Source organism: Rattus norvegicus, chromosome 7, assembly GCF_021556685.1.
Source record: "Rattus norvegicus strain SHRSP/BbbUtx chromosome 7, alternate assembly SHRSP_T2T, whole genome shotgun sequence".
NCBI lineage: Eukaryota > Metazoa > Chordata > Mammalia > Rodentia > Muridae > Rattus > Rattus norvegicus.
The window spans coordinates 141,993,370-142,015,924 of NC_141540.1; the positions used below are offsets into that span (position 1 = coordinate 141,993,370).

General features: G+C 54.2%; 2 protein-coding genes across 4 annotated transcripts; both read left to right on the plus strand.

Annotated features, from left to right (window-relative positions):
• Positions 1 to 1,549: 1,549 nt before the first annotated feature.
• Positions 1,550 to 10,764, plus strand: LOC148004990 (uncharacterized). Its single transcript, XM_087559876.1, has 3 exons — positions 1,550 to 1,816; positions 5,981 to 6,097; positions 10,397 to 10,764. Exons 1-2 carry the CDS (start codon positions 1,555 to 1,557, stop codon positions 6,019 to 6,021), a joined length of 303 nt encoding a protein of 100 aa, XP_087416002.1. The 5' UTR covers positions 1,550 to 1,554; the 3' UTR covers positions 6,022 to 6,097; positions 10,397 to 10,764.
• On the plus strand, positions 8,102 to 22,555 carry Nr4a1 (nuclear receptor subfamily 4, group A, member 1). Of its 3 annotated transcripts, none has more exons than XM_087559186.1 (7): positions 8,102 to 8,278; positions 17,841 to 18,715; positions 19,504 to 19,633; positions 19,935 to 20,086; positions 20,456 to 20,658; positions 20,748 to 20,926; positions 21,719 to 22,555. In XM_087559186.1, exons 2-7 carry the CDS (start codon positions 17,843 to 17,845, stop codon positions 21,973 to 21,975), a joined length of 1,794 nt encoding a protein of 597 aa, XP_087415312.1. In that variant the 5' UTR covers positions 8,102 to 8,278; positions 17,841 to 17,842; the 3' UTR covers positions 21,976 to 22,555.

Consider the following 22,555-nt stretch of genomic DNA (forward strand, 5'->3'; position numbering starts at 1 on the left):
GGGATTTGGGCCTGTGACACTGCCAGTGTGTGATTGCCTCCTAAGGCATTTGTTAACTCAGTCACTGGTGAAGCAACTGAGAACAAGGGACTGTCACTGTGGCACAGTGGCCTCTTTCTTAGCCATAGGTGGACATCAATAGTCCTTCCAAGGCTCTGGGATCATCTCAGAAGAGGGGCAAAAAAGAACCTAAGGAAGGGGTAGAGTGTTGTGTAACTGCTTCCTCTGAGACTGAAACAGAGAAGCAAGGAAGCTCTTTAAGGAACAGGAACAGCTCAAGATAACTTCAGGAAGTAACTGAAACCAACCAGATTCACTAGGCTCCTCTCTACTAGAGTAAACAAAGCTGAGCCCCTCTCAGAGGCACTGAATCTGAGCTCCGGAGAAGATTCGTACAAGGTGAGCTATAAAGAAGATTCTGAGACCAGACCAGCTGCCTGGATGTCTAGAAGAGGTTTAGACCAGCAAGACACCTGGAAGGACACTACAACCTGTTGAGCTGCCTGAGGGCTGTGCAGTATACTCCGGGTTCCCAGCTTTGTGAACTGTCATGCATGCTGGGTGGGCTTTGGTGATGCAGCTGTCTTTGAGTCATTTCCTGCTCCTGTAAGTAAGTAACCCCAATAAAAATCATTGGTTCATCAAGTTGGACTTTGGTGGTGTACTTTGATCTGTCTTGGGTTCTGTATCTGAGGTGAGTAGATGCGTTGCATCTCCCCAGGAAAAGTGTTGTCCCACATCAGGCTTCTGGTGTGGCCTTTTGGGATGGACAGCTGTTGGAGAGAAGGGCTTGCTCAGGAGAGAATGGTCCTCTCATTTTCCAAAGCTTAGGACCAACCTGACCCCTTATCCCAAAGGTCTCGCAGGGAGGACTGCTTAGCCATGGTAGTCATAGGAGGCGCTGCACGGTAGACCACAAGGTCCATAGAAGAACAGGACAAATTAAGTGTGAGCCCCTTCTGTGTGCAAGACTATGGACTGCACAGCTTCTCTGATCTGGTCACTACAAAAGGCTAAAGACTACTCAGGAAACATGCTGAGTCTCAGAGAAGTTATTCGACTTGCCTTAGGTCACACAGGCCTATGTGAGCAGCCAAACCAGTGAGTACTCCTGCCTCAAAAGTTTTTCTTGAGACAGTTGCACCATCTCAGTAGTTCTCTCTGTTAGGTGTCTTCTCCCGTGGAAGTCCTGTACCCTGCTCCCTTGTTCCTTCTCCTTGGGGTGTTACACAGTCTCACGGGCTGATAGGTAGGCTGGGTTCCTGACCTCCCTAGCCTAATTGCTGTGTGACTTTGGGTAGCAGCCGAACCCCTCTGGGCCTCAGTTTTTCCACCTAGTGTTCAGGGGAAATCCCCGGGTAGATTTATTCATGAATTGGGTGTCGGGGTGATGTCCTGGAGGTTGCAGAGGCTCACCTGGAAACAGCAACCCTACCCTGGCCACGGGAGGGGCGCGTTATGTAACGGGGTGTGCGGCGGGAGAGCTTTGGGAGGCGGGGGACGCGGGGCGGGGCGCTCGAGGCTATTCCGGGCGCCGCTATTTTTAGCCCATTGATGAGGCTGCGTCGGCCGCCGCCGCCGGGATTCCGGAGACGTCAATGGGCGCGCGTCACGGTCCCCGCCCGGCCTCCCGCCGGGGGAGGAGTCGGGGGCGGGGGGCGCGGGGCGCGGGGCGCGGCCGGAACCGCGGGCGGGGGCGCCCGGCGCGACGGGAGCGGGAGGCGGCGGCGACCCGGCATGGGCGACCCTGCGGGCCCGAGCGGGGCGCGAGCCCGGAAGGCGCGGGCGGAGACGCGAGCGCAGCCCGCGGGGCCAGGTGAGGGGCCCGGGCGGCGGGGACCTGTGTTCGCCGATGTGTGGGTCAACGAGGTCCCCTCCTGCCCGCCCCGGGGGCGGCGGGGCGGGTGAGCTGCGTTGGCTGGACTCGGCCAGGTCGGAGACAGTGCCTCCACATCCAGGTGTGCGGGAGCCAGCAACCCAGGGTCACTTAGTGCAGGAGAGGCTGCCAAGGCATCCATTCGGGCTTGGAAGCAGCGGTGGCATTAGAGGGTGGTCTGCATGGATGCATGCCTCATCCTTGGACACATTTCCCTCACCTTCCGCGTCTGTTTATCGATAAGTGACCAGAGAAACTAGAGGTGGCTTCATGGCAAGTGACCTGGGTTTGGGGTTAGTATCATGGGCATGCATGCTCTGGTAGGCAGGTTTCCAACAGGTGTCCAAAGGTACAGATGGACCCGGGGCTCTTTCTACCTGCACTGGGGCATCGCCTCCAAGGGGAACGTTCAGATCACTGACTTGGGCAAAGACTTGACAGTGAAGCCAAGCTTTGTCGCGAGCAGGGCTAAGAATGACAGTGTACTGTGCTGTAAGGTCATGATTTTTTTTTTTTTTTGGTTCTTTTTTTCGGAGCTGGGGACCGAACCCAGGGCCTTGCGCTTCCTAGGTAAGTGCTCTACCACTGAGCTAAATCCCCAGCCCCCAAGGTCATGATTTTTAATGATGGTGTTTGTGCGGCCTCCACGGGTGAGGTGAATGGCTCTGGTAAGAAATGGTGAGGCCAGGGCTGGGGATTTAGCTCAGTGGTAGAGCGCTTACCTAGGAAGTGCAAGGCCCTGGGTTCGGTCCCCAGCTCTGGAAAAAAAAGAACCAAAGAAAGAAATGGTGAGGCCTTGTTTGGAGGTAAGACTGTCAACTCAGGCGTGCAGGCCCCGTGCCTGACTTAGAAGCTCACCCACCTAGCCAGAGAGCTGTTCTTTAGGAGGGGTTCCGACTACTCCATGCAGTGGAGAGGGTTCCCACTACACAGGGCTAACAGCCGCACAGAAGGGATGCCTGGGTTCTAATTAAATAGCTTTGCTAGCTTTTAAACCATTTCTAGGCCTGGTCTTTCTCCGTGAATTAAAAAAAGATTCCTTTCTTGTAGCACTGTGAGATGAGATGTCAGTAAAGTTATTTTTTTTTATTGGATATTTTGTTTTATTTATTTGCATTTCAAATGTTATCCCCTTTCATGGTTTCCGGTCCATACACCCCTTATCCCATCCCGACTGCCCCTTCTTCTATGAGGGCGTTCCCTGACCCATCTGCCCACCCCTTGCCCCTCCCCGCCCTGACATTCCCCTTCACTGGGGGAGGGGGGGGATCGATCCCTGGCAGGACCAATTGGTGCCCAGCAAGGGCATCCTCGTCAGTAAAGTTTTTAATTGGTGCTTTTATTTTGTGCCTGTTGTTCAGTGTGGAGCTGTGTCCAGATCCCTTAGGGCTTTAGGAGCCCTGCCGTCCATGCCTTGTGGCAATTGGAGATCTTAGTCAAGAAAACACTTGACTGCTTCCTAAGAAGGGCTTAGCAGGTTTCTGGCCAGTTCCTACAGGCGCTGGGATCCTAGAGGTCAGCTTTTTCTGATTCAAAATTATGATTCAAGCAAAAAGGAAGATTTCCATATCTGTTGGGAAGATGGATGAGACAGCTCCTTAGCTGGGATGTTCTCCTCCTCTGGATGGTCTTCCTGACCCAGCTCAAATGGAGGTTTGTGTTGGTCAACTCTTGCCCCTCACCCCTACAAGCCCTAGCACCTGCCCATCTGTTTCAAACTGTAGTCGTGGTGCTGGGCAGACATTGTTTTCTAGTAGGGAGATAGATGATACACAAGTGAGAAGTCAGTCCTGGGTGGAGTGAAAACAGGTTAGTGTTGGGGTGAGGTGGCAGGAATAGGTCTTTGAGAAGGTTAGATGAAATGGAAACCCTGATACACCGGGAGGAAGCAGACAGACAGACAGGCAGGCAGGTAGGCAGATGAGGAACAGTAACTTCCCCAATGGAGGGAACAGCCAATGCTAAGGCTGTGGTGGTGAAGGAAGAACCCTGCGACTAGGGGGAGGGATGGATGGGGGGACCAATAGGACCTGGTACCAATGCACACCCGCCTTTAGAGGCCACCTTCCCTCTTTTGAGTTGCCTCAGCCTTGGGTTTGCCCTCTACACAGCCACTGGTGCAGTCCCATTGCAGCCGGGCCCCAGTGTTGGCTTGCTCAAAATCTCAAGGGCTCCCAGGTCTTCCCCCTGTCCTGGGCACACTGCCTTGCTCCTAGTAGTTCAGGAATGCCGACCATGTGACTGTTAGGAGGGAGTTCTGATCTAGGGACAGGCGATGGGATAAGACACCTGTTCTTCAGAGCTGTCAGTCACTTTCTGGGGACAAGGTGCCAGGTTCTGTCCCCTGTGTCGACAGAAGATACAGACCTGTGGGGGCAGGGGGTCAGTCCACTTTAGGATGACAGGCAGTGTTTGTTCCGTTTCTGGTGCACGGGGGACGATGACACACTCCCTCTTGGTGGCAGGTTTGTCTCCTGCTTGCCTTCTGTTCCTGGCTAGCAGTGCCTCAGCTGTTCCATTAGGCTTCCCTATCCTGAGCTTCACTCGTGGCCTTCACTTCTGGCTGTTAGCCTTCTGTGTGAGGGGTGCTAGAGAATGAAGCCCAGGGCCTTGTGCATGCTAGGCAGGTGCTCTACCACAGATGAGGGAGAATCTGGGTATCTGAGTCTCAAGAGCATCCCTTAGCTGGTGCCCTTGGGGCAGAGGTCAGGAGCATGTGACCCACCCATGGGCCTTCCCCTCTCTCGGTCCTTCCACCTACTGTTGTGGAAATACCTACTTCTCCTTTCCCACCCTCTGGCCTCCAACAACAATGACCAATGGCTCGAAGGCACTGCTCTGCTTAACTCTGTGCTCTCTGTGGGCTCGAGAGGGAAAGGAGAATGATGGAGAAGGGGAAGGGAGGGAGAGGTGTGGTCAGGGACCATGGCCAGTGCCAGAGGAGAGCTCAAGGTTAGGGTCTGGTATAGCACTGGCTTCTGCTTGAATCAGAGACCAGATGCCCAGATGTGTCCTGGACAGAGACCGAGTCTGGACTTGGCCATTTCTTTTTCTTTTTTTCCCCCTCTCTTATTCCTCTTGCTTTACCTCCTTCTCCGCTTCTTGTACCTCTCCCTGTTTCCTTGCTGGGGATTGAACCTAGGACCTTGCCCCTGGTAAGCAAGCCCTTTACTGTTGTCTCAACCTATTCTATTTCAGGAGAGATTCTCACTGACTTGCCCAGAGTGGCCTTGAACTCCTTCTGTAGTCCAGACAGGCCCTGAAGTTGTAATCCTCCTGCCTTGGTCTCCAGACATGCTGAGATTACTGGCTGTGTTAAGAGGCCCACCTTTTGCATGTGTTCATTTAAGATCTCCCAACGATGATAGGTAGTGATACGTGTGCTTGGCTCTCTTTTCTGTGATAGGTCTCCCTAGGTAGCCTTGGCTGGCCTTGAACTCGCAGAGCTCCCCCTGTCTGTGCCTCCCATTCTGTATAAATCCTCTGTGTTTTAAACTAGTAACAGCCTGCAGCTGCTGCTTTTTGAGATACCAATTACATGTCGTGGTTTCTTCTGTAACAGAGAAGCAGGGAAAAGACTGCTTCATTTGTTGAGGGACCGTGGTGGGCTGGAGCCACGATTGGGACCTAGGTAGTCTGATGCCCTTCACCTCACCTCATGCTCAAGGTCTGGGTTCCCATCATAGGAGTTCAGAAGAGTCTCCTTGCTTGAGACCAGAGAGGCTTGCAAAGAATTTTGTCCTCTGGAGACCTCTGGGCTGTAGGACTAAGCTGGAGTCCTGTAAGGAAGGACAGGTGCTCTGTCTGTCCTAGCAGGGGCCACTTTCTGTCTGATGCACATCCCAGTATTCCCAGGGGCTTCAGGCAGGAAGGAAACAGGCATGGCGGCAGAGATAGGATGCCTTCCTGGCTCTGAGATGCTCGGTTGTGGTCCACAGTTCTGACCACCTTCACATCCCTCAGAGCCCATTGCCCAGATTGTCTTGTCCCCGCTGTGACCTGGATCCTGCCTCTGCTCTGTCTCCTTGTCTTCCAGCCATTTTGTCTTCCGGAGCATGGCCCCTGAAGGCTGTTTGCTCCTCACTAACGCTAATTCCTCCGTAGGCCACCATGGACAGAGGCCAGCCCCTGCTCCTCCTTGGTGACTTGACTGAGCTGCTGGGCCCTGAAGGCCGAAGGGATGGTGTGAATGTTGACAGTCCTGTTGGCCCACCCGGAGTGGTGAGTATTGCTGCTGTCCTTGGTGCACCCCTGGGGCCCTGGAGCAGGTGGGGTACGATGGAGGCAGAGGTGGGTGCAGGGCTGCTTGGAGAGGATGTGGTCTGGGGGCTGGAGGGGGAAGCCCTGCCGAGGCGAGGCGGCGGGCGAGCTAGGTTGCTAAGCATGGGAACATCTGATTTCTTCAGACGTGGGGTGATGATGCGGGGGTGGGGACAGGGAAGCCTTATGTTCTTAACAGCTTAGGCTGGAGCTCTGGGTCCTGGTCTCATGGCTGGGTGAGGTGACAGCTGCTCTCGGGGCAGCCTGTGCATGGTTCCAGGAAGCCGAAGGGTGGGGTGGGTAGCTGAGGGCTGAGAGCGTAGCAGGGCCATGTGGGTTTGAGGGCTGGCCTGTTTCCAGGGTGCACTGGGGAGGTGCAAGTCCTGGACTATACCTGCCAAGCGTGGGGGCCACCCCTGTCACCATAGCAGCGTTCATCCAGTATTCTAGAGAAGGAAAGTCCCTGACCTGAGGCCAAACCTGAGTCCTTGGTTTGCTCCTCCACTTACTGCATTGCAGGGGACTAGGCTTCTCATGGTCCCACCAGGAGGGAGGCAGTGTGTGCTGAAATGGAGAATCCAGGTCTGTGGGGCTCCTGGGGAGCCCAGAGGCTGACTGATGGTTGAGGACACCCTTCTCCAGATGGATGATCTGTAGAGGAGGGGAAGGGCTTTCTTACAGGGCCCTGAGATGCTGGGATGGGGCTAAGGGCCCCTAAAATTTGATCAGCATGCCTAGGGGAGCTAGCACCCTGGATGTAGGCCCCAATAATCTCTTCCTCTTTCTTTGGGGCATAAGGCCATTTCAAGCAGCAGTTCCTCAGGTTTGGGAAACTCTAGATGAGTGCCTCTCAACCTTCCTGACGCTGCTACTCTTTAATATGGTTACTATGGGGGCTGGGGATTTAGCTCAGTGGTAGAGCGCTTACCTAGGAGGCGCAAGACCCTGGGTTCGGTCCCCAGCTCCGAAAAAAAGAACCAAAAAAAAAAAAAAAATATGGTTACTATGTAGTATGTACCCACACCATACAATTATTTTTGTTGCTACTTCTTTTTGTTGTTGTTGTTGTTACTTCTTAACTGTGATTTTGCTATTGTTGTGAATGGTAATGAACTTATCCCTGTTTTCTGATGCTCCTAGGAAAGGGTTATTTGGCCTCCAAAGGGGTCCCCAACCCACAGGTTGAGAACAACTGTTCTAGATGATTTAAGACTGCTCATGGTCTCTCTCTCTCTCTCTCTCTCTCTCTCTCTCTCTCTCTCTCTCTCTCAGTGTCTTCAGTCCTGTGGATCTGGTGATTAGGGTGCAGAGTCTCTTGGAGATAGGAAAGACACTATGCAGTCAGCCTAGAGGAAAGCGAGAGAGGCCTGGGAAACCTGGCTCCTGGGAGCTGGGCTGAGTGTACACCTGGGATCCAGCTTCTTGCTGGCAGTGGGGTTCATAACACCAAGCTGGGTTGGGGACAGGGAGAATTACTGGAGGTGGAGGGAGCAGGTAGCCCTGGTCAGCAGAGATCTGGACTTAGGGAGCATGTGAGTTGGGGTGACAGCAGTGGCCAGGTGTCTCCCTCCTCTTGGCCCATATTTCTACCCCCCTCCCAGCCCACTCCTGGCTTCCTGAAGACACAGCCTTCCTGTCGGGGCAGCACTCATGTCTGCTCTGTTGTCTGGGTGATGTGACTGGGTGGAATTCCCATGTCAAATATATTGCCACCCTAAGGGGCTGCCAGCCAGGGCCCCGTGAGTGTTAGAGCTGCAAGTCTTGTGACGTGGGCACCTGTTTGCCAGGCCTGGGCACGGGACCAGGGTCATGCTCACTCTGGGGCTCCCGTCAGCTGACTATTTTGGGCTCTTGCTGACCTGGGCCAAAGTCAGGTCCTAGCCAAGAGAGCCTTGAGGCAGCTCTCCCGGTCCCCAGAGGCCAGCTCTGGTTTCTGCTATATAAACAGAAGAGGACACACTGACTTGGAGACAGTTCCCATCCAGAGTCTGCTCAGCCAGTGCATGGCCTCAGCTGGGAAGGACAGGCTGGCCAGCTGTCACAGCTCCCCACTGGGTTCCTTGAGGCTGTGGAAAAGACCCCTCCCCCCCAACTAACCCTGGATTCTTCTTTTGCCCCCTGGGTCTGTGAAGATACACACTGGTAAGTTTGGGGACTAGGGACACAGAGGCGCAAAAAAACCCCGAGCTGTTTGGATCTCTCCCCACTGCCCATCCTGCCAGATGTTTTCCACTGTAAGTGGCAGGCTAGATCCTTTGACTTTGAGGGAAGGGGAAGAGAGAGGAAGAGAGAGTGGTTGGGAGTCCTGGAGACAGAGAATGCGACTTGGCTGCACTTGGTGGTGGAAGTCAGACTTGGGACTGACTGGGGACATGGGGACAGATTTGCCCTGTCTTTCCTCACAGACTGCCCACAGGTTGTCTTTACTGCCTGGTGGAGGCCTTCGGGTTGCTCAAGCAGAGGGAGAGAGGAGCAAGCAGGGTGTCTGTCTGCTGGCTTATCTTAAGGTTGCTCTCTCCCTGTCCTCTCTCCCTGCGGCTGGGCTGCCCGGGGACTTCTTGCTAATCCTCCTCTAGTCTGCTCTGCCTTCTGTCTGTCCCAGGTGCTTTGGGTGCTGAGAAGCGGGGCTGTAGCGAAGCCAGCTTGCCTCAAACATGCTCCCAGGGACCTGGGCCAGAGGCAGCCTCTTTCGTGGGAGGCTCCTAAGCTCTCCTCCTCCCCTTAAAAAAAAAAAAAGTTTCCCCTTTCTGAACATGAGTCTCTAACTGAATCCAGAGCCTGCCACTAAAAATACTTTAACAATAGGAAAGTGTGGTAGTCTTCCGGCTGAGGTTCCTTATCGGGGAGGTTTTATTTTGGAATTCGACTTTGTGCTGAGGAGGTTGGGTGGGGAAACCTTGGGCAGGGCTAAGGGAATTTGGTGGGTGTGGGCATTCGGTAAGGTAGCGGAAGACCCTCTGAGGTGGGAAACTGGCCAGTGGAGATGCACCCAAAGAGCTTGTAAGGAGGGAGAAATGAGTAGCCTTTCCCAGAGGACTTCGAGCTCTTCTATGCTTTCCTGTTCTGCCTGACAGTTCCTCTTGAGGTCTAATCTTATCCCTATATACCGTGTTATTAGTTTCTTCTGCCTGGGAGATCTTAGATGGGAAGCAAAAATCACTGGACTGAAGGTAGCCTCTGTGGCTATGCCGACTTCCTTCAGTAATAACACCCCCACCCGCGTATTAATGGATCCCTTTCCACAGAGAGAGCTCCTGGATAGAACTTTACTGCTCCTGCTTTCTCTCAGGCCCTCAGAGGGGATGGGGTTACTGTTCAGGTCTCAGGGAGAGCGTAACCCTGGTCCTTAGTCTGTCCCTGCCTGTCCCTTGCCACTCTCAGGTTTCTGTTGCCAGTTCCTGACATCCAGATCTAAGTACTCTGTTCGGGGGTTTAGCCTTTCTCTCCCTTTAGTGAAATGAACTCCCCACCATGGAACTTATGGTCTCCCCAGAGGGCTATAGGACCTGGCCAGGTTTCACTACATAGAGATTTGCTGACTTAGAGCAAGATACCTTTGGTAGCTCTTCCATAGCTTGCCGTACTGAGGGAGTAAAGACACAGGCCTCATGGGCTAACCTGGGAACTCAAACTGGAAACCTGATTTTTTGGGGAGCGAGAGAAGGACCAGGAAATTAGGGCTGGAGACCTGGTCTTGACCCTTCACCTGGGTTCCCAGAGCTGCTCTGGGAGGCCCCTGAGGCAGCAGGTAGCACGTCCCTGCCCACAATACAAATCCCCATGCCCACCGCCAGGGCAGGAAGCGGAAGTGGCCTGGTCAGGGCTGGCTGCAGGCTCTGGGGCTGCACAGGGGAAGCTCCCGGGGCTACTTCTCAGCCGAGGAAACAAGGCTTACTCCCTTGACCCACCCCCATGGGAAGAGCATGGGGGTTGTGGGTGGGGACGGTCTTAGTAAAAGGAGGGAGGTTCCTGCCCTCTGCTTTACAGGATGGGGCCCTGCCCAAGGGGCATCGTGGGAAAGGGCTGTGTGAATCCACTTCCCCTATTCCCTGTTTACCCAACTCCGCAGAGGAATGATGGTGGACATCTCTAGCTCAGGCTACTTACTATTGAGGAGTAAAGGCCATAGCAGGAAAAGCTTTCTGCAGGAAGGGGAGAGACACATGGAGGTGTGCCCCCCTAGAGAGAGTCTGTAACCCCTACCATCCTGGGTTCTCCCCAACCCCATTTTCTGAGACCAAGTTTGCTTATGTGTTTCAGGTTGTCCCTGAACTTTCGGTGATCCTCCTGCCTCAGTGCTAGGACCACAGAGGTGCGCCGCCATGTTTTTCTGATGTCATGCTGCAGCGCCTCCTTACTCCCTGTTCTGAGTAACTGATGATATACTGAGAAACAGCTACTGTGATTTCAGAAGCGTGCCCTTGAAAGAACTTGAACCCAGTCAAGTCCGGCCGCATCTGCATTCACTTAAATCAGCAGCTCCCAACTTTCCTAACACTGTGACCCTTTAATACAGTTCCTCATGTTGTGGTGTCCCCCAACCATACAGTTATTTTTGCTGCTACTTCATAATGGTAACTTTGCCAGTTATGCACCATAATATAAATATCTGTGTTTTCAGATTTAAAGTGACCCCTGAGAAAATGTTGTTTGGGCCCTAATGGGGTCGTGACTTACAGGTTGAGGACTGCTGCTGTCATAGATTGAAAGCTGGGAAGATAGTTTGATCACCGACCTCTCTAGGGCCAACACATTTGAGGCTCCAGCATTCCAAATGTCCAAATCAGGAACGGGTATGCCTGCAGCCCCATCCAAGGCTCCCTCAGAAACACCTGTGACACACTGTGGTCTGATCCGCTTCTGCGGTTGCATTTACAGCCATCGGAGTCAAAGCAGTGGGGGCAGCGTGAAATGGGAGTTAAGAGGATCTGTTTTTTTGTTGTTGTTGTTGTTTTTTTTTTTTTTGGTTTTTTTTTTTTTTTTGGTTCTTTTTTTCGGAGCTGGGGACCGAACCCAGGGCCTTGCGCTTGCTAGGCAAGCGCTCTACCACTGAGCTAAATCCCCAACCCCAAGAGGATCTGTTTATAAGATGCAGGTTGTAATTTTAAAGCTCGGGGTGGGCGGGAAGAATGATGAATTCAAGTGTAGTACCTTGGCACAAAGTCTGGCCCTTGGTTAGTATCTTGCTTCTGGACTTTCCTCCTTATACCAGTGAGAAAAGGCTTCTTAGGGAATCGGGTAGCCCAGGAGCTGAAGGAGGCCGGTCATTGATTCCAGCTGAGGGAAGAAGGATGGGGTGGTGGGTAGGCCTGTGACTGACATTGCACTGCAGAGAGGACAGGAACTAGCTGAAGTACCTTACCTAGGGTGCATTGGTAGACTGGGCCCTGGTGTGGGGTCTGGCTGGATAACACTGGTTTGTTCTGCAGTATGTTAGCTCTTCTCCCTGCCTAGGTTTTGGGTGTTCAGCTCCAGTTGTGGACACAGGTCCCAGCATTACTCATTCTCCTTACTCCTACCCGCAGTGAGTAGTTGAACCTGGTTTGAGTCTTTTTTTTTTTTTTAAATATTTTATTTATTTATTATATATGAGTACACTTTAGCTGCCTTTAGACACACCAGACAAGGGCATCAGATCTCATTACAGATGGTTGTGAGCCACCATGTGGTTGCTGGGATTTGAACTCAGGACCTTGGGAAGAGCAGTCGGTGCTCTTAACCACTGAGCCATCTCTCCAGCCCGCTGGTTTGAGTCTTAAGAGTAGGACTTGGTGGTCCACTGAGAGGCCTCTGCCCGGTCTGGGAGCAGGTTTGCTCTAGGTCCCCCAAAGCTTGCACCAATTATACACCTGCTTCCTCCACCTTGTGGAACCCTGGGCTAGAGTTCTTGGGCAGCCTCTGGCTTGCAGGGATGAAGCCTGGGATGCCCCCACGTCCGTTTTGCCTTCCTTCTGTCTGTGCTAGGTCCCACACAGCGTCTCTTTCTCCGTATCCACGACAGAGTGTAGTGAGTTTAGATAGTTTAGATCCAGCATCACACTTCCTGGTAGCAGCTGCCGTCCCTGGTCCCCCTCTAGCTCAGAAGCAGCAAGGAGGCAGCCTCTGCAATGCGATGCTTAGTGGCTTAGGGAGATTGACCTGAGTGAGGGTGTGCTCCAGAATCCTCTGCTGCATACCGGTCAGCTTCTCCCTCAGGACCATCTGTGCCACTTCTTGCGAAGGCAAAGTGGTGGGGAGGGAGGATAACGCTAGACTTGAGACCAGCTGAGCCTAGGCTTCAACTCACCATGCTGAAGACAGGGCAGTGCACCTGCCTTTGCTGGGGTTGGGGGGGAGCCCTCCTGGCTTGTCTTGCTGGCATATTAAAAAAACATTTTGAGGGGTTGGGGATTTAGCTCAGTGGTAGAGCGCTTGCCTAGCAAGCACAAGGCCCTGGGTTCGGTCCCCAGCTCCGAAAAAAAAAAAAAAAGACATTTTGAGTGTAGAAGGAAGCATCCAGGGCTGGGTGGAGAGATAAAGTGGGGAGTCAGGTTTGCATATCCTTTAGAGCAAAGGAGTTTTTCCTCATGGAACCCCTGGATCCTGTCTTAGTCGGAGACGGCATTAATGATAGCAATGGCTTCAGTATTTCAACGAAAGCCCAAGTAAACTTCTAGGCAAAGGCCCAAGGAAAGGAAAATGCAACCATGGATGATGTAGGGGGAAAGGTCCAGGATGGCTCCAGTTGGCTTCAATCCTGTCCACACTTCATCTTCTCCTAGATGGCTTTGTGTTCTTTGGAAGGCGGCTTGGGGAAGCCCAGAGCCATGGACTCAATCACAGCAAGACTTCATGTTAGCCTGGGGGTTCTGGTAACTTCTGAACATATCGCTGAACGACATCAGCAATGTATGGATGCTGTCCCATACGCAGGGGACAGTGATTAGGAAGAAATGGCAGGCTGATTGGGGAGGTCTTTTCTGGTGATGGGATGGACTCCAAGTTACGAATACTAGGTAAGAGCTCTACCACTGAGCTATGCCCTTAGCCTGTTTTAAAAACCAGTTATGGCCAGAATGGGAGGTCATCGGATAGTCTAGGTTAGTCTGCTGCACTGGTGGAATGGCATTGGTTGTGGCTGGCAGCAGAAACTGGGGGTTTGGGGGGGGCAGAGAAACTGCAAAGAGAATTCCCAGTGGGGAAAGTTAACCACTGAACCATTTCTCTACACTCCTTCATTTCTCTTACCTTGCTAGCAAACGAGGGCTCCTTAAGCTTAGACTGGGATGGAGATGTGACCTGCACGGTGACAGCTCCACGTAGCTGCAGCCTGGTCTGTACTCTGAGTACAGCCCTGGTCGGGCCCTTCTCTGCAAGCAGTAACTGGTTACAAGCTGCTCTCTTCACTGCTGGAGCAGATAGTGGGGAGGCAGGTGGTCCCGGTCAGGGATTGGGACCAAGAAATTGATAGGACAGTGTGAAAGGGTTCCTTGGAGATGGAGGGCATGGCCCTGGGTTCTAGACCCCAGTGTGCTACTACCTAGCTTAGTGACCTTGAACGTGTGCCATTATGTTTCTGAGTCTATTTATAAAATGGGGAAGAGTTGGCATGAATTTGGAAAGATTTCTCAGGCTCCACCCGGTTCCGAAATTCGGCAATTTCTCAACTAGGGTGCATCCATCCTGCGAGAGGTTAGGGAGGCCACCGCTGAGAAACCAGCATCAGTGTAGAGCAGAACCTGTTGACCAAACCTGGCAAAGCCATGCCCTTTCGGAAGGGGCTTTGAAGGCCAGATCGCCCGTAGTCAGCAGTGAAACTGGGGTTCTAACTGTCATTCCTGGGGCTAGAGACCCTGCTAGGCGAGACTTATCAAGCGCACCTTACCAAGGCAGAGGCACGGGCCCAGCCCACCTCTCTTCTGGGTGTGTCCCAGAATTGCTTGCCTCAGCCCTGAACTGCCCTGGCTGCCCAGAGTGGCAGAGAATGACACCGTAGGTGTCCGGGACTGACTGGGAAAGCGACAAAGGCGGAGCAGGGCTTGGGGTAGGGGTGGGCAGGAAGGAGAGGGCGCTGTTGGCACCAGGAGCAGCTGGAGGGGAGGAGATCCTGCTCTGGGGAAGCCCTGCGGGCGCGGCTTTACAACACCCCCTCCTCCTGGTCGGTTATTTCGGACCCCGGGACCCGATCCGGAGTCCGGCTTGGGGAGCCTAGTGGGTCTGGAAGCTGCTATATTTAGCCGGTGCAGCGGGCGAGAGGAAAACTATTTATAGATCAAACAATCCGCGCTCCCTGCGTCAATGGAACCCCGCGTGCGTCACGCGCGCAGACATTCCAGGCCCCCCCTCTTCGCCCCGCCCCCTCGGGCTCCCCGTCCCCGCGCCTCCTCCTGGCCGCCTCCCGCCGGAACCGCGCCGCCCCCCGCGCCCTTGTATGGCCAAAGCTCGCCGGGCCGTGTGCGTCAGTGGCGCCCCCGCCCCTCTCCATGCGTCACGGAGCGCTTAAGAGGTGGGTCGGGTTCGCCAGGGGAGCCCCAGTGCAGGAGGCTGCGAAAGTTGGGGTAGTGTGCGAGAAGGATTGCAGAGCGCACGCGGAACCAGACTGCGACTGGGTCCTGGGTCGCTGGTCCCGGCCACGGGGAGCGGGAGCCGGCCGGGTAGGTACTCCGCAGGGAGCGTGCATCTGTTTCTAGGGGTAGTGCATGAAAGAGATGGAGTGTACGCGCGGGCGGAAAGGGTTTTCGGGTCTGCTTACGAGGAGGGGTGTGTAGGGTGCATTTTGGTATTAAAGGATAGCTCTTGGAGTAGGGTGAGCGCGGGCTTAAGGTTTTAGGAAGTGGGCGAAGGGTCTGCAAGGTGCTTGGTGCCGGTAGGTAGTGGAGGCTTGTCCTCCTGGAGTTTTTCCCCGCTAGGATGCCCAGTGTGAGGCATTCTGTATTCTGGGTTTGGGTGTTGATTGCAGGGTTGAGGTTGTCTGAGCATGGGGCAGGGAGAGGTACATTGAGCGTCAGCGTTGCTGGGACCCATGCAAGTACAAGTAAGATTGGATTTCCACGGCTCTCCTTCCCGGGCTCTCAGTCCCTTTCCCCAGTGTTTACTTAAAACTTCGTAGGCAGTACTTACATTTTCTGATTCCCTTACTGAACTTTCTGTCTGAACGGCGCTGGAAGACCTGGGGATTGCTGAAGGAAATGGCTAGCCAGATTGGCTGGGTAACTGCCGTGTTAGATTCAGTTGTCAGAGTATCTAGAAGGAAACATAGCAGTAACCTGGTGCAGTCAGGGAAAGGGGCACGTGGAGACTAGGTGGAAGTTGCTCGAGATGGAGTCTTGGTGTGTTACCGACTTGGGGAGAACCCTTCTGTCATCCCGGACAGGCTTGCAGACCCCAGTGGTCTCTGTTGAATCTGTTAGGCAGGGTGCAGCCTACCAGCTTGTTCACCTAACAGGTGCAAGCCACCTTGTTGCCAAGGACCTGCCCCAAGCCGGATTCTCCCACTCCCTCCTTCAACCCCGCCTCTTCCTCCTCCTTGAGACACCCTCCCCCCCACCCCCACCCCCCACCCCACCCCCACCCCCAGGAGGCTAGATGCAGGTCTGTATCTTGTGTTGCCGACTATCTGCCTGAAGCAGGGTAGATTGGTGGGGGTTGATCCGGATGTAGGATGTCCAAGTGGAGAAACAGGATTTGAATGGAGCTGGAACAAATGCCCAGTCCTGACTGGCTGCCACCCTCCTTCCTCCACCCCCAACCCATCCCTGCCCAGGCTTCTTCTTGCAAACAGAGGCAGAAGTGGCCATATTTATTTCTCCCAGGTGCTGTATGCCTGAAGGACTTGCCACACGGCAGGCAGGCAGGGCTGGAACTGGGTTGGGGTGGGAGGCCACTGTTTTCAGGGAAGTTGTATGCCTGCCCGGCCAGCAGAGGAACTGTCCTGTCCGGGGAGCAGAGGAGCACCCAGGGGTGGGAAGGGGATGGGAGAAATACTGGGAGTAGAAGGTTTCAAGGTCCGGCATGTGGTGGCAGTCTCTTCCCATCCCACCCTCTGCTCCAGTTTGTGTGGCTTGTCTTCTCAACTAGAAAGGCTGTACAGACCCCAGACTTGGAGGCGGAAAAGGACACTAGGTCCTGGAGCCTCCTCTGCAGGTTTTCAGACCAGATGTGAACTTAAGGACCTCCTCCAGCTATCTCTGGTCATTCAGGTGCTTCAGGATTGGGGGGTGTGTGTTCCTTTTGCCAAGACCCTGGATACTACAGGAAACAGACATCTACTTTAGCAAAGGGACACAAGCAGGGACAGGTTGTCTCTGTGCACATCCACTAGTAGGTCCCTCCATTCTGCCTAATTAATTAGCTTGTGTCTACTGCTGGGTTCTGAGTGTTCTGTTATAAAATGGCCAGATTTGGAGTTGGGGAGATGGCTCAGTGGCTAAGAGCACCCACGTGGCAGTTCGCAACTGTCTGTAACTACTGTTCCGGGGGAATCTGACACCCTCATACAAACATACATGCAGGTGAAACACCGATTTACATGAAAAATAAAAATTAAGAAAAAAGGGGCTGGGGATTTAGCTCAGTGGTAGAGCGCTTACCTAGGAAGCGCAAGGCCCTGGGTTCGGTCCCCAGCTCCGAAAAAAAAAAAAAAAAGAACCAAAAAAAAAAATTAAGAAAAAAGATAAATGACTGGGTTAGCTGAGAAAGTCCTGTTGCAAGCTGTGCTTTCCCCTGTCCAGAGGCTTCTCTCTAGACCTTCCCGCTCAGTTTCCCGGCCTCCCTTCAGTATATGGTATTTTAAGGTTTTATTTTTGATTTTTAAAATTGTTTTTAACTGCATTTATATGTGTTTCTCTGTGTGTGAGTATGGGTGTCCTATGAGGCTAGAGACATCAGATGTCCTGGAGCTAGAGTTACAGATGGTTGTGAGCCACCTGATGTAGGTGCCGGAAACTGAATTTAGGGCCGGTGGAAGAGAGTGCATGCTCTTAACCACTGGGCAATCTCTCCAGCCCCCAGTGTATGGTATTTAAAAGTCTGTAACAATGTTGCCCAACCCAGTTGAGGAGCTGGGGATAGTGAGGAGACCTAGTTCCCCCCACCCCCCACTCCTGGAAACATCTCAGAAAGTACAGAGTGGGTGCATAGCCTCAGATGGTAGGTTGGGGTGCCAGTGGGATCAGCATGCAGGGGGTGGGGCTGCTTTCTCCTAAGGCTACTGTGGTGGGATATAGTTTTACCTTGACCCACAGCTTCTACTCCATTTCCAGGATGTCTGTCTCCTAGACACTGTGTGGGGAGGTGAGGAAGGGAGGGGTGTATAGAGCCTGGGGTGTGCCGGGGACTGGTTGAAAGTCAGCCGATCTGCTTGGGGGGGATGGAGGGTGGACTGAAGCTCTGTGGGTTGCCTCTCCAAGCCCCCACCTGTGAACAGGGAGGTTGTGGGTTGCAGGAACACAGCTTCCCCCTGTTCCTATGGGGACATGCTGGATAGATGCCTTTCCTAGTTCCCAGGCCCACTGGGGTGTGGCCGGTCTTCTGACTGAGCCCTCTTGGACGGGGTCTCAGCCTATGAGCTTTGCGGCTCTTTGAGGTAGTGCTTGGGCTGTAGCATTAGGATTCTTGGGTTCTGTGGTCCTGTCACCTGGCTGCCCTGGGTCCTACCAACTCTTCTGCTTCCCTTACTGACCCCTCCTCCTTCTCCCTCCCTCCCTTGGGTCTCCTCCCTCTCCAGAGATGCCCTGTATCCAAGCTCAGTATGGAACACCAGCAACCAGCCCAGGACCGCGTGACCACCTGACAGGTGACCCCCTGGCCCTTGAGTTCAGCAAGCCCACCATGGACCTGGCCAGCCCCGAGACGGCGCCCACCGCACCTGCCACCCTGCCCAGTTTCAGCACCTTCATGGACGGCGGATACACCGGAGAGTTTGACACCTTCCTATACCAGCTGCCGGGGACAGCCCAGCCGTGCTCCTCGGCCTCCTCCACATCTTCTTCCTCGTCCTCGGCCACCTCTCCCGCGTCGGCTTCCTTTAAGTTTGAGGACTTTCAGGTGTATGGCTGCTACCCTGGCACCCTGAGCGGCCCATTAGACGAGACCCTGTCCTCCAGTGGCTCTGATTACTATGGAAGCCCCTGCTCAGCCCCGTCACCACCTACACCCAACTTCCAGCCATCCCAGCTCTCCCCTTGGGATGGTTCATTTGGCCACTTCTCCCCCAGCCAGACTTATGAAGGCCTTCGGGTATGGACTGAGCAGTTGCCCAAGGCTTCCGGGCCTCCGCCACCTCCAACCTTCTTCTCCTTCAGTCCTCCCACCGGTCCCAGCCCCAGCCTGGCCCAGAGTTCCCTGAAGTTGTTCCCAGCACCAGCCACCCACCAGCTAGGGGAGGGGGAGAGCTATTCCGTGCCAGCCGCTTTCCCGGGCTTGGCACCCACCTCTCCGAACTGTGACACTTCCGGCATTCTGGACGCACCCGTAACCTCCACCAAGGCCCGCAGTGGGTCTTCAGGGGGCAGTGAGGGCCGCTGTGCTGTCTGTGGAGACAACGCTTCGTGCCAGCATTATGGGGTCCGCACCTGTGAGGGCTGCAAAGGCTTCTTCAAGGTATTTTGTTGTTCCGAGCGACTACATCCTGTTGGAGGTGGGGATGGAGTGGATCATCTGTTGGGATCTGTAGTGACCTCCCTTGAGGTTCCTTCCCAGATGGTTCTGTCCTGCAGGAAGGGGACAGGTGTACTATCTTAGGGACTGGGACTTTCTAATTCAGCAGGGCACACAGCTCTCTAGGGCTGCAGAAAGCTGGGGAAGGGGGCAGAAGGTGTGTGTGTGGCCTGCAGTGGTGCTCGGGAACAGAAAATCTAGTGGGCAGCCTCTGGCTCTCCCCCGCCCCCATCCTGGGGGGCGAGGGGGCCACAGGCACTTGTGTTCCTGGCACTGGATGAAAGGACACAGGCAGAGGGTTCGGTTCTTGCTGGGGGTGGACTTAGGAACAGGCTGTGTGTTTGTCCCAGTGCTGGGTGCCTGCTTGACTTCCCCTCCCACCTCCACCCTCTTAGCTCTCTCCTCTGTGCTCCAGGAAAGGACAGGTGGACACTCGCAGACAACCTGTTAGAAAAGGTGTCTGGATGGCCTTGGGAGTCCCTAGTCTTTGGTCTTGGGGTCTGGGATCTTCCATTTGAGGTAGAAACCTCCTCCAGTATCTCCCAGACTCCTCTCCCTGCTCTGGCCCTCCATTCTCCCTCCCCTGCACCCAAATGTTAGGAAAATAGCTATGAACAGAGAGTGCTTTTGTCTGCATTGGCCACAGGATCTGGACGGTCCCCTCCCCTGGGCTCCCCCCCCCCAGCCTCATGCTCTGACAGCCTGTTCCGTGTCCCCCCCCCCCTCTCCAGCGCACAGTACAGAAAAGTGCCAAGTACATCTGCCTGGCAAACAAGGACTGCCCTGTGGACAAGAGGCGGCGGAACCGCTGCCAGTTCTGTCGCTTCCAGAAGTGCCTGGCTGTGGGCATGGTGAAGGAAGGTGGGTGGCAAGATGGTGCCCTAGGCATAGGCGACCTGATGGGGTGGGGCATCCGGGCTCACCAGGATTTGTACCTAATTCCCAGCCCCACCTTTAGACTCCAGCTCCTAAATGCAGGTGTAGCTTCCACCTGCTTTCTGGAGAGGGTGGGTGGGGAGGGCCTTGTGGGGTCCCTGCCTGCCATGGTCTGGGTTCCCCATCTCGGACTTCTCAGAAGTGGGGTATATAGTGTGCACTGAAGACCGCCCCTTCTCCACGTCCCTTCGCCTCCTCTCTCAATACTGCCTATTTTTCTCTGCAGTTGTCCGGACAGACAGCCTAAAGGGGCGGCGGGGCCGGCTACCTTCAAAACCCAAGCAGCCCCCAGATGCCTCCCCTACCAATCTCCTCACGTCCCTCATTCGAGCACATTTGGACTCCGGGCCTAACACTGCCAAGTTGGACTATTCCAAGGTGAGATCTTGCCTGTCCATCCACCCTGCCCTGAGAACAAACACAATGCCTTTGTGCCTGTTAGGAAAGGCTCTCCCTCCAGGGCAACATCAGGAAAAAGGATCCCCTCTGGGCTGGCTAGTTGGAGAAGTGCACTGTGGTGGGCGTGGGGTCAGGGAGCAAATTACAAACAGCCACCATAGCGCTGGGTTTCCCTGTGGGAATTGACAAGCACATGGGCCCAGTCTGGGGCTCCTTTGCACTCCTGGATCTGGTGTCCCAGTGCACGAGACTCTAATGCAGCTGGTGCAGGCTGTACTGTGCAGCCAGTGCTCGACACAGCTGTGTGGGGCAGGCCCTGCTGTGGAACTTAACCTGTGTTCCATTCAGTTCCAGGAACTGGTGCTGCCCCGCTTTGGAAAGGAAGATGCCGGTGACGTGCAGCAATTTTATGACTTGCTCTCTGGCTCCCTGGACGTCATCCGGAAGTGGGCGGAAAAGATCCCGGGCTTCATTGAGCTTTCCCCAGGAGACCAAGACCTGTTGCTAGAGTCCGCCTTTCTGGAGCTCTTTATCCTCCGCCTGGCCTACCGGTAAGCTGCCCACCATCCTCCTGACCCTGGCCCTGCTGCCCCAGCCTGCCTGTACCCTGAGGTCCTGACTGTCCTCTGCTTCCTCGCAGATCTAAGCCCGGTGAGGGGAAGCTCATCTTCTGCTCAGGCCTGGTGCTACACCGGCTGCAGTGTGCCCGCGGCTTTGGTGACTGGATAGACAACATTCTAGCCTTCTCACGGTCCCTGCACAGCTTGGGTGTTGATGTTCCTGCCTTTGCCTGCCTGTCTGCTCTGGTCCTCATCACTGGTGAGTGGCAGGTACCAGACTGGGCTCCCTAGAGTGCCTGCAACATTGGGATGTCAGGACCTGCATAGGGACTTAGCTCTACTCGCCCCAAAAGCTTAAATCAGCCTCTGAATGACCCCAGACTCCTCAGGATGTGACTGTAGGTGCTGGGCATCATCTAGTTTAGGGTTTGGGTTTGTTTTAAAACCTTCCTGTCCACCTCACAAGGCACAGAAGAGTGCACACATGAATGTTTCAGATTCTGCACTTGGATAGCCAGCGCCACAGTCCAGAAACAGGACTGGCATCGGCTCTCCGTTAGGCCCCCTCCTTATTGTCTCTGTAAGAGGCAGCCACTCTGCCAGACACAGTGGCGTTCCTGTTGTGGATTCTAGTGTGCGTATCACAGGGTATGGGCTCTAGTGTTCGGTGTAGACATGCCTGGGTCCCTTCTGCTCCTGCTCCCATTTCCACTTAGGCTTCTTAGGGGATAGAACAAGATCAGAAGAGCTGGGTGGAGCTTGAAGGGGTGGGTGGTAGCCCGAAGTCACTCCTGTGAGACTCTAGGATTTTAGAACAGCGTGGAACCTATACCCCAGAAAACCCAGGCTAGGGTTTTGTGTTGTTTGTCTGTACCTCAGCTAGCAATTCAAACTATCCGAGCCTGTCTCTCCCTTGCAACATTGTTAACACTCGTTTCAAATGTCGACTGGTCTGGAAAATGGGTTCCTTGTAGGATACGCTAGAGGGTCGGGGGAGCTTGAGAGGTGAGGGGGGTCAACCGGATAGCTAACTCCACACTCCCTGCTGCAGATCGACATGGCCTCCAGGACCCTCGGCGGGTGGAGGAACTGCAGAACCGCATTGCTAGCTGTCTGAAGGAACACATGGCCGCCGTGGCAGGAGACCCACAGCCGGCCAGCTGCCTGTCACGTCTGCTGGGCAAACTGCCTGAGCTCCGGACTCTGTGCACCCAAGGCCTACAGCGCATCTTTTGCCTCAAGCTGGAGGACTTGGTGCCCCCTCCACCTATCGTGGACAAGATCTTTATGGACACCTTGTCTTTCTGACCCTGCCCCGAACACGCGTGCACACTCACGTGCATGTTCTTCTTGTCACCCACGTGCCTTTAAGCCCATAGCCCACGGACCCCCAGACCACCCCACCCCCCAGCCTGTTTTTTGAGCTAAGACTGATGTATCTCCTCATTCCAGAAGATGGACAGAGAGAGAGAGAGAGCTCAAGACCTGGGGGGGAGGGTGTGTATTCACGGGGGTGACCCCACTATTTCTCTTATCCCTCCCAGCTCAGACCTGGCCTTCCGCGTGTTTTTGTAAGATAAACCATTTTTAACACATACCACTCTGCTGTATATAAGCTGACGCTACTGTAAATACAGAAAGGAAGAGGTCGGGGTGGGGGTTTGAGAGGAAGGGTGGGCCCCCCAACCCCGCCAGCTGGGCAAGCCTCTCGAGCCTCCAACTTGAGATCTCTTCCGCTCTCCTTCCATGTGTACATAGCTGTCACTCAAGAAGGTGATTGACAGATTCTGATTTATATTTGTGTATTTTTTTCCTGGATTTATAGGATGTGACTTTTTCTGATTAATATATTTAATATATTAAATAAAAACTAGACATGTAGCTGAAA

Excerpts from the sequence above, each read along its gene's own strand:
- LOC148004990 (XM_087559876.1), top strand. The coding sequence starts at position 1,555 with ATGAGGCTGCGTCGGCCGCCGCCGCCGGGATTCCGGAGACGTCAATGG. Across the intron at positions 1,817-5,980 it reads AGCGCAGCCCGCGGGGCCAG|GCCACCATGGACAGAGGCCA; the intron begins GTGAGGGGCCCG and ends ATTCCTCCGTAG.
- Nr4a1 (XM_087559186.1), top strand. The coding sequence starts at position 17,843 with ATGCCCTGTATCCAAGCTCAGTATGGAACACCAGCAACCAGCCCAGGA. Across the intron at positions 18,716-19,503 it reads GCTGCAAAGGCTTCTTCAAG|CGCACAGTACAGAAAAGTGC; the intron begins GTATTTTGTTGT and ends CCCCCTCTCCAG. Across the intron at positions 20,927-21,718 it reads TGCTCTGGTCCTCATCACTG|ATCGACATGGCCTCCAGGAC; the intron begins GTGAGTGGCAGG and ends TCCCTGCTGCAG.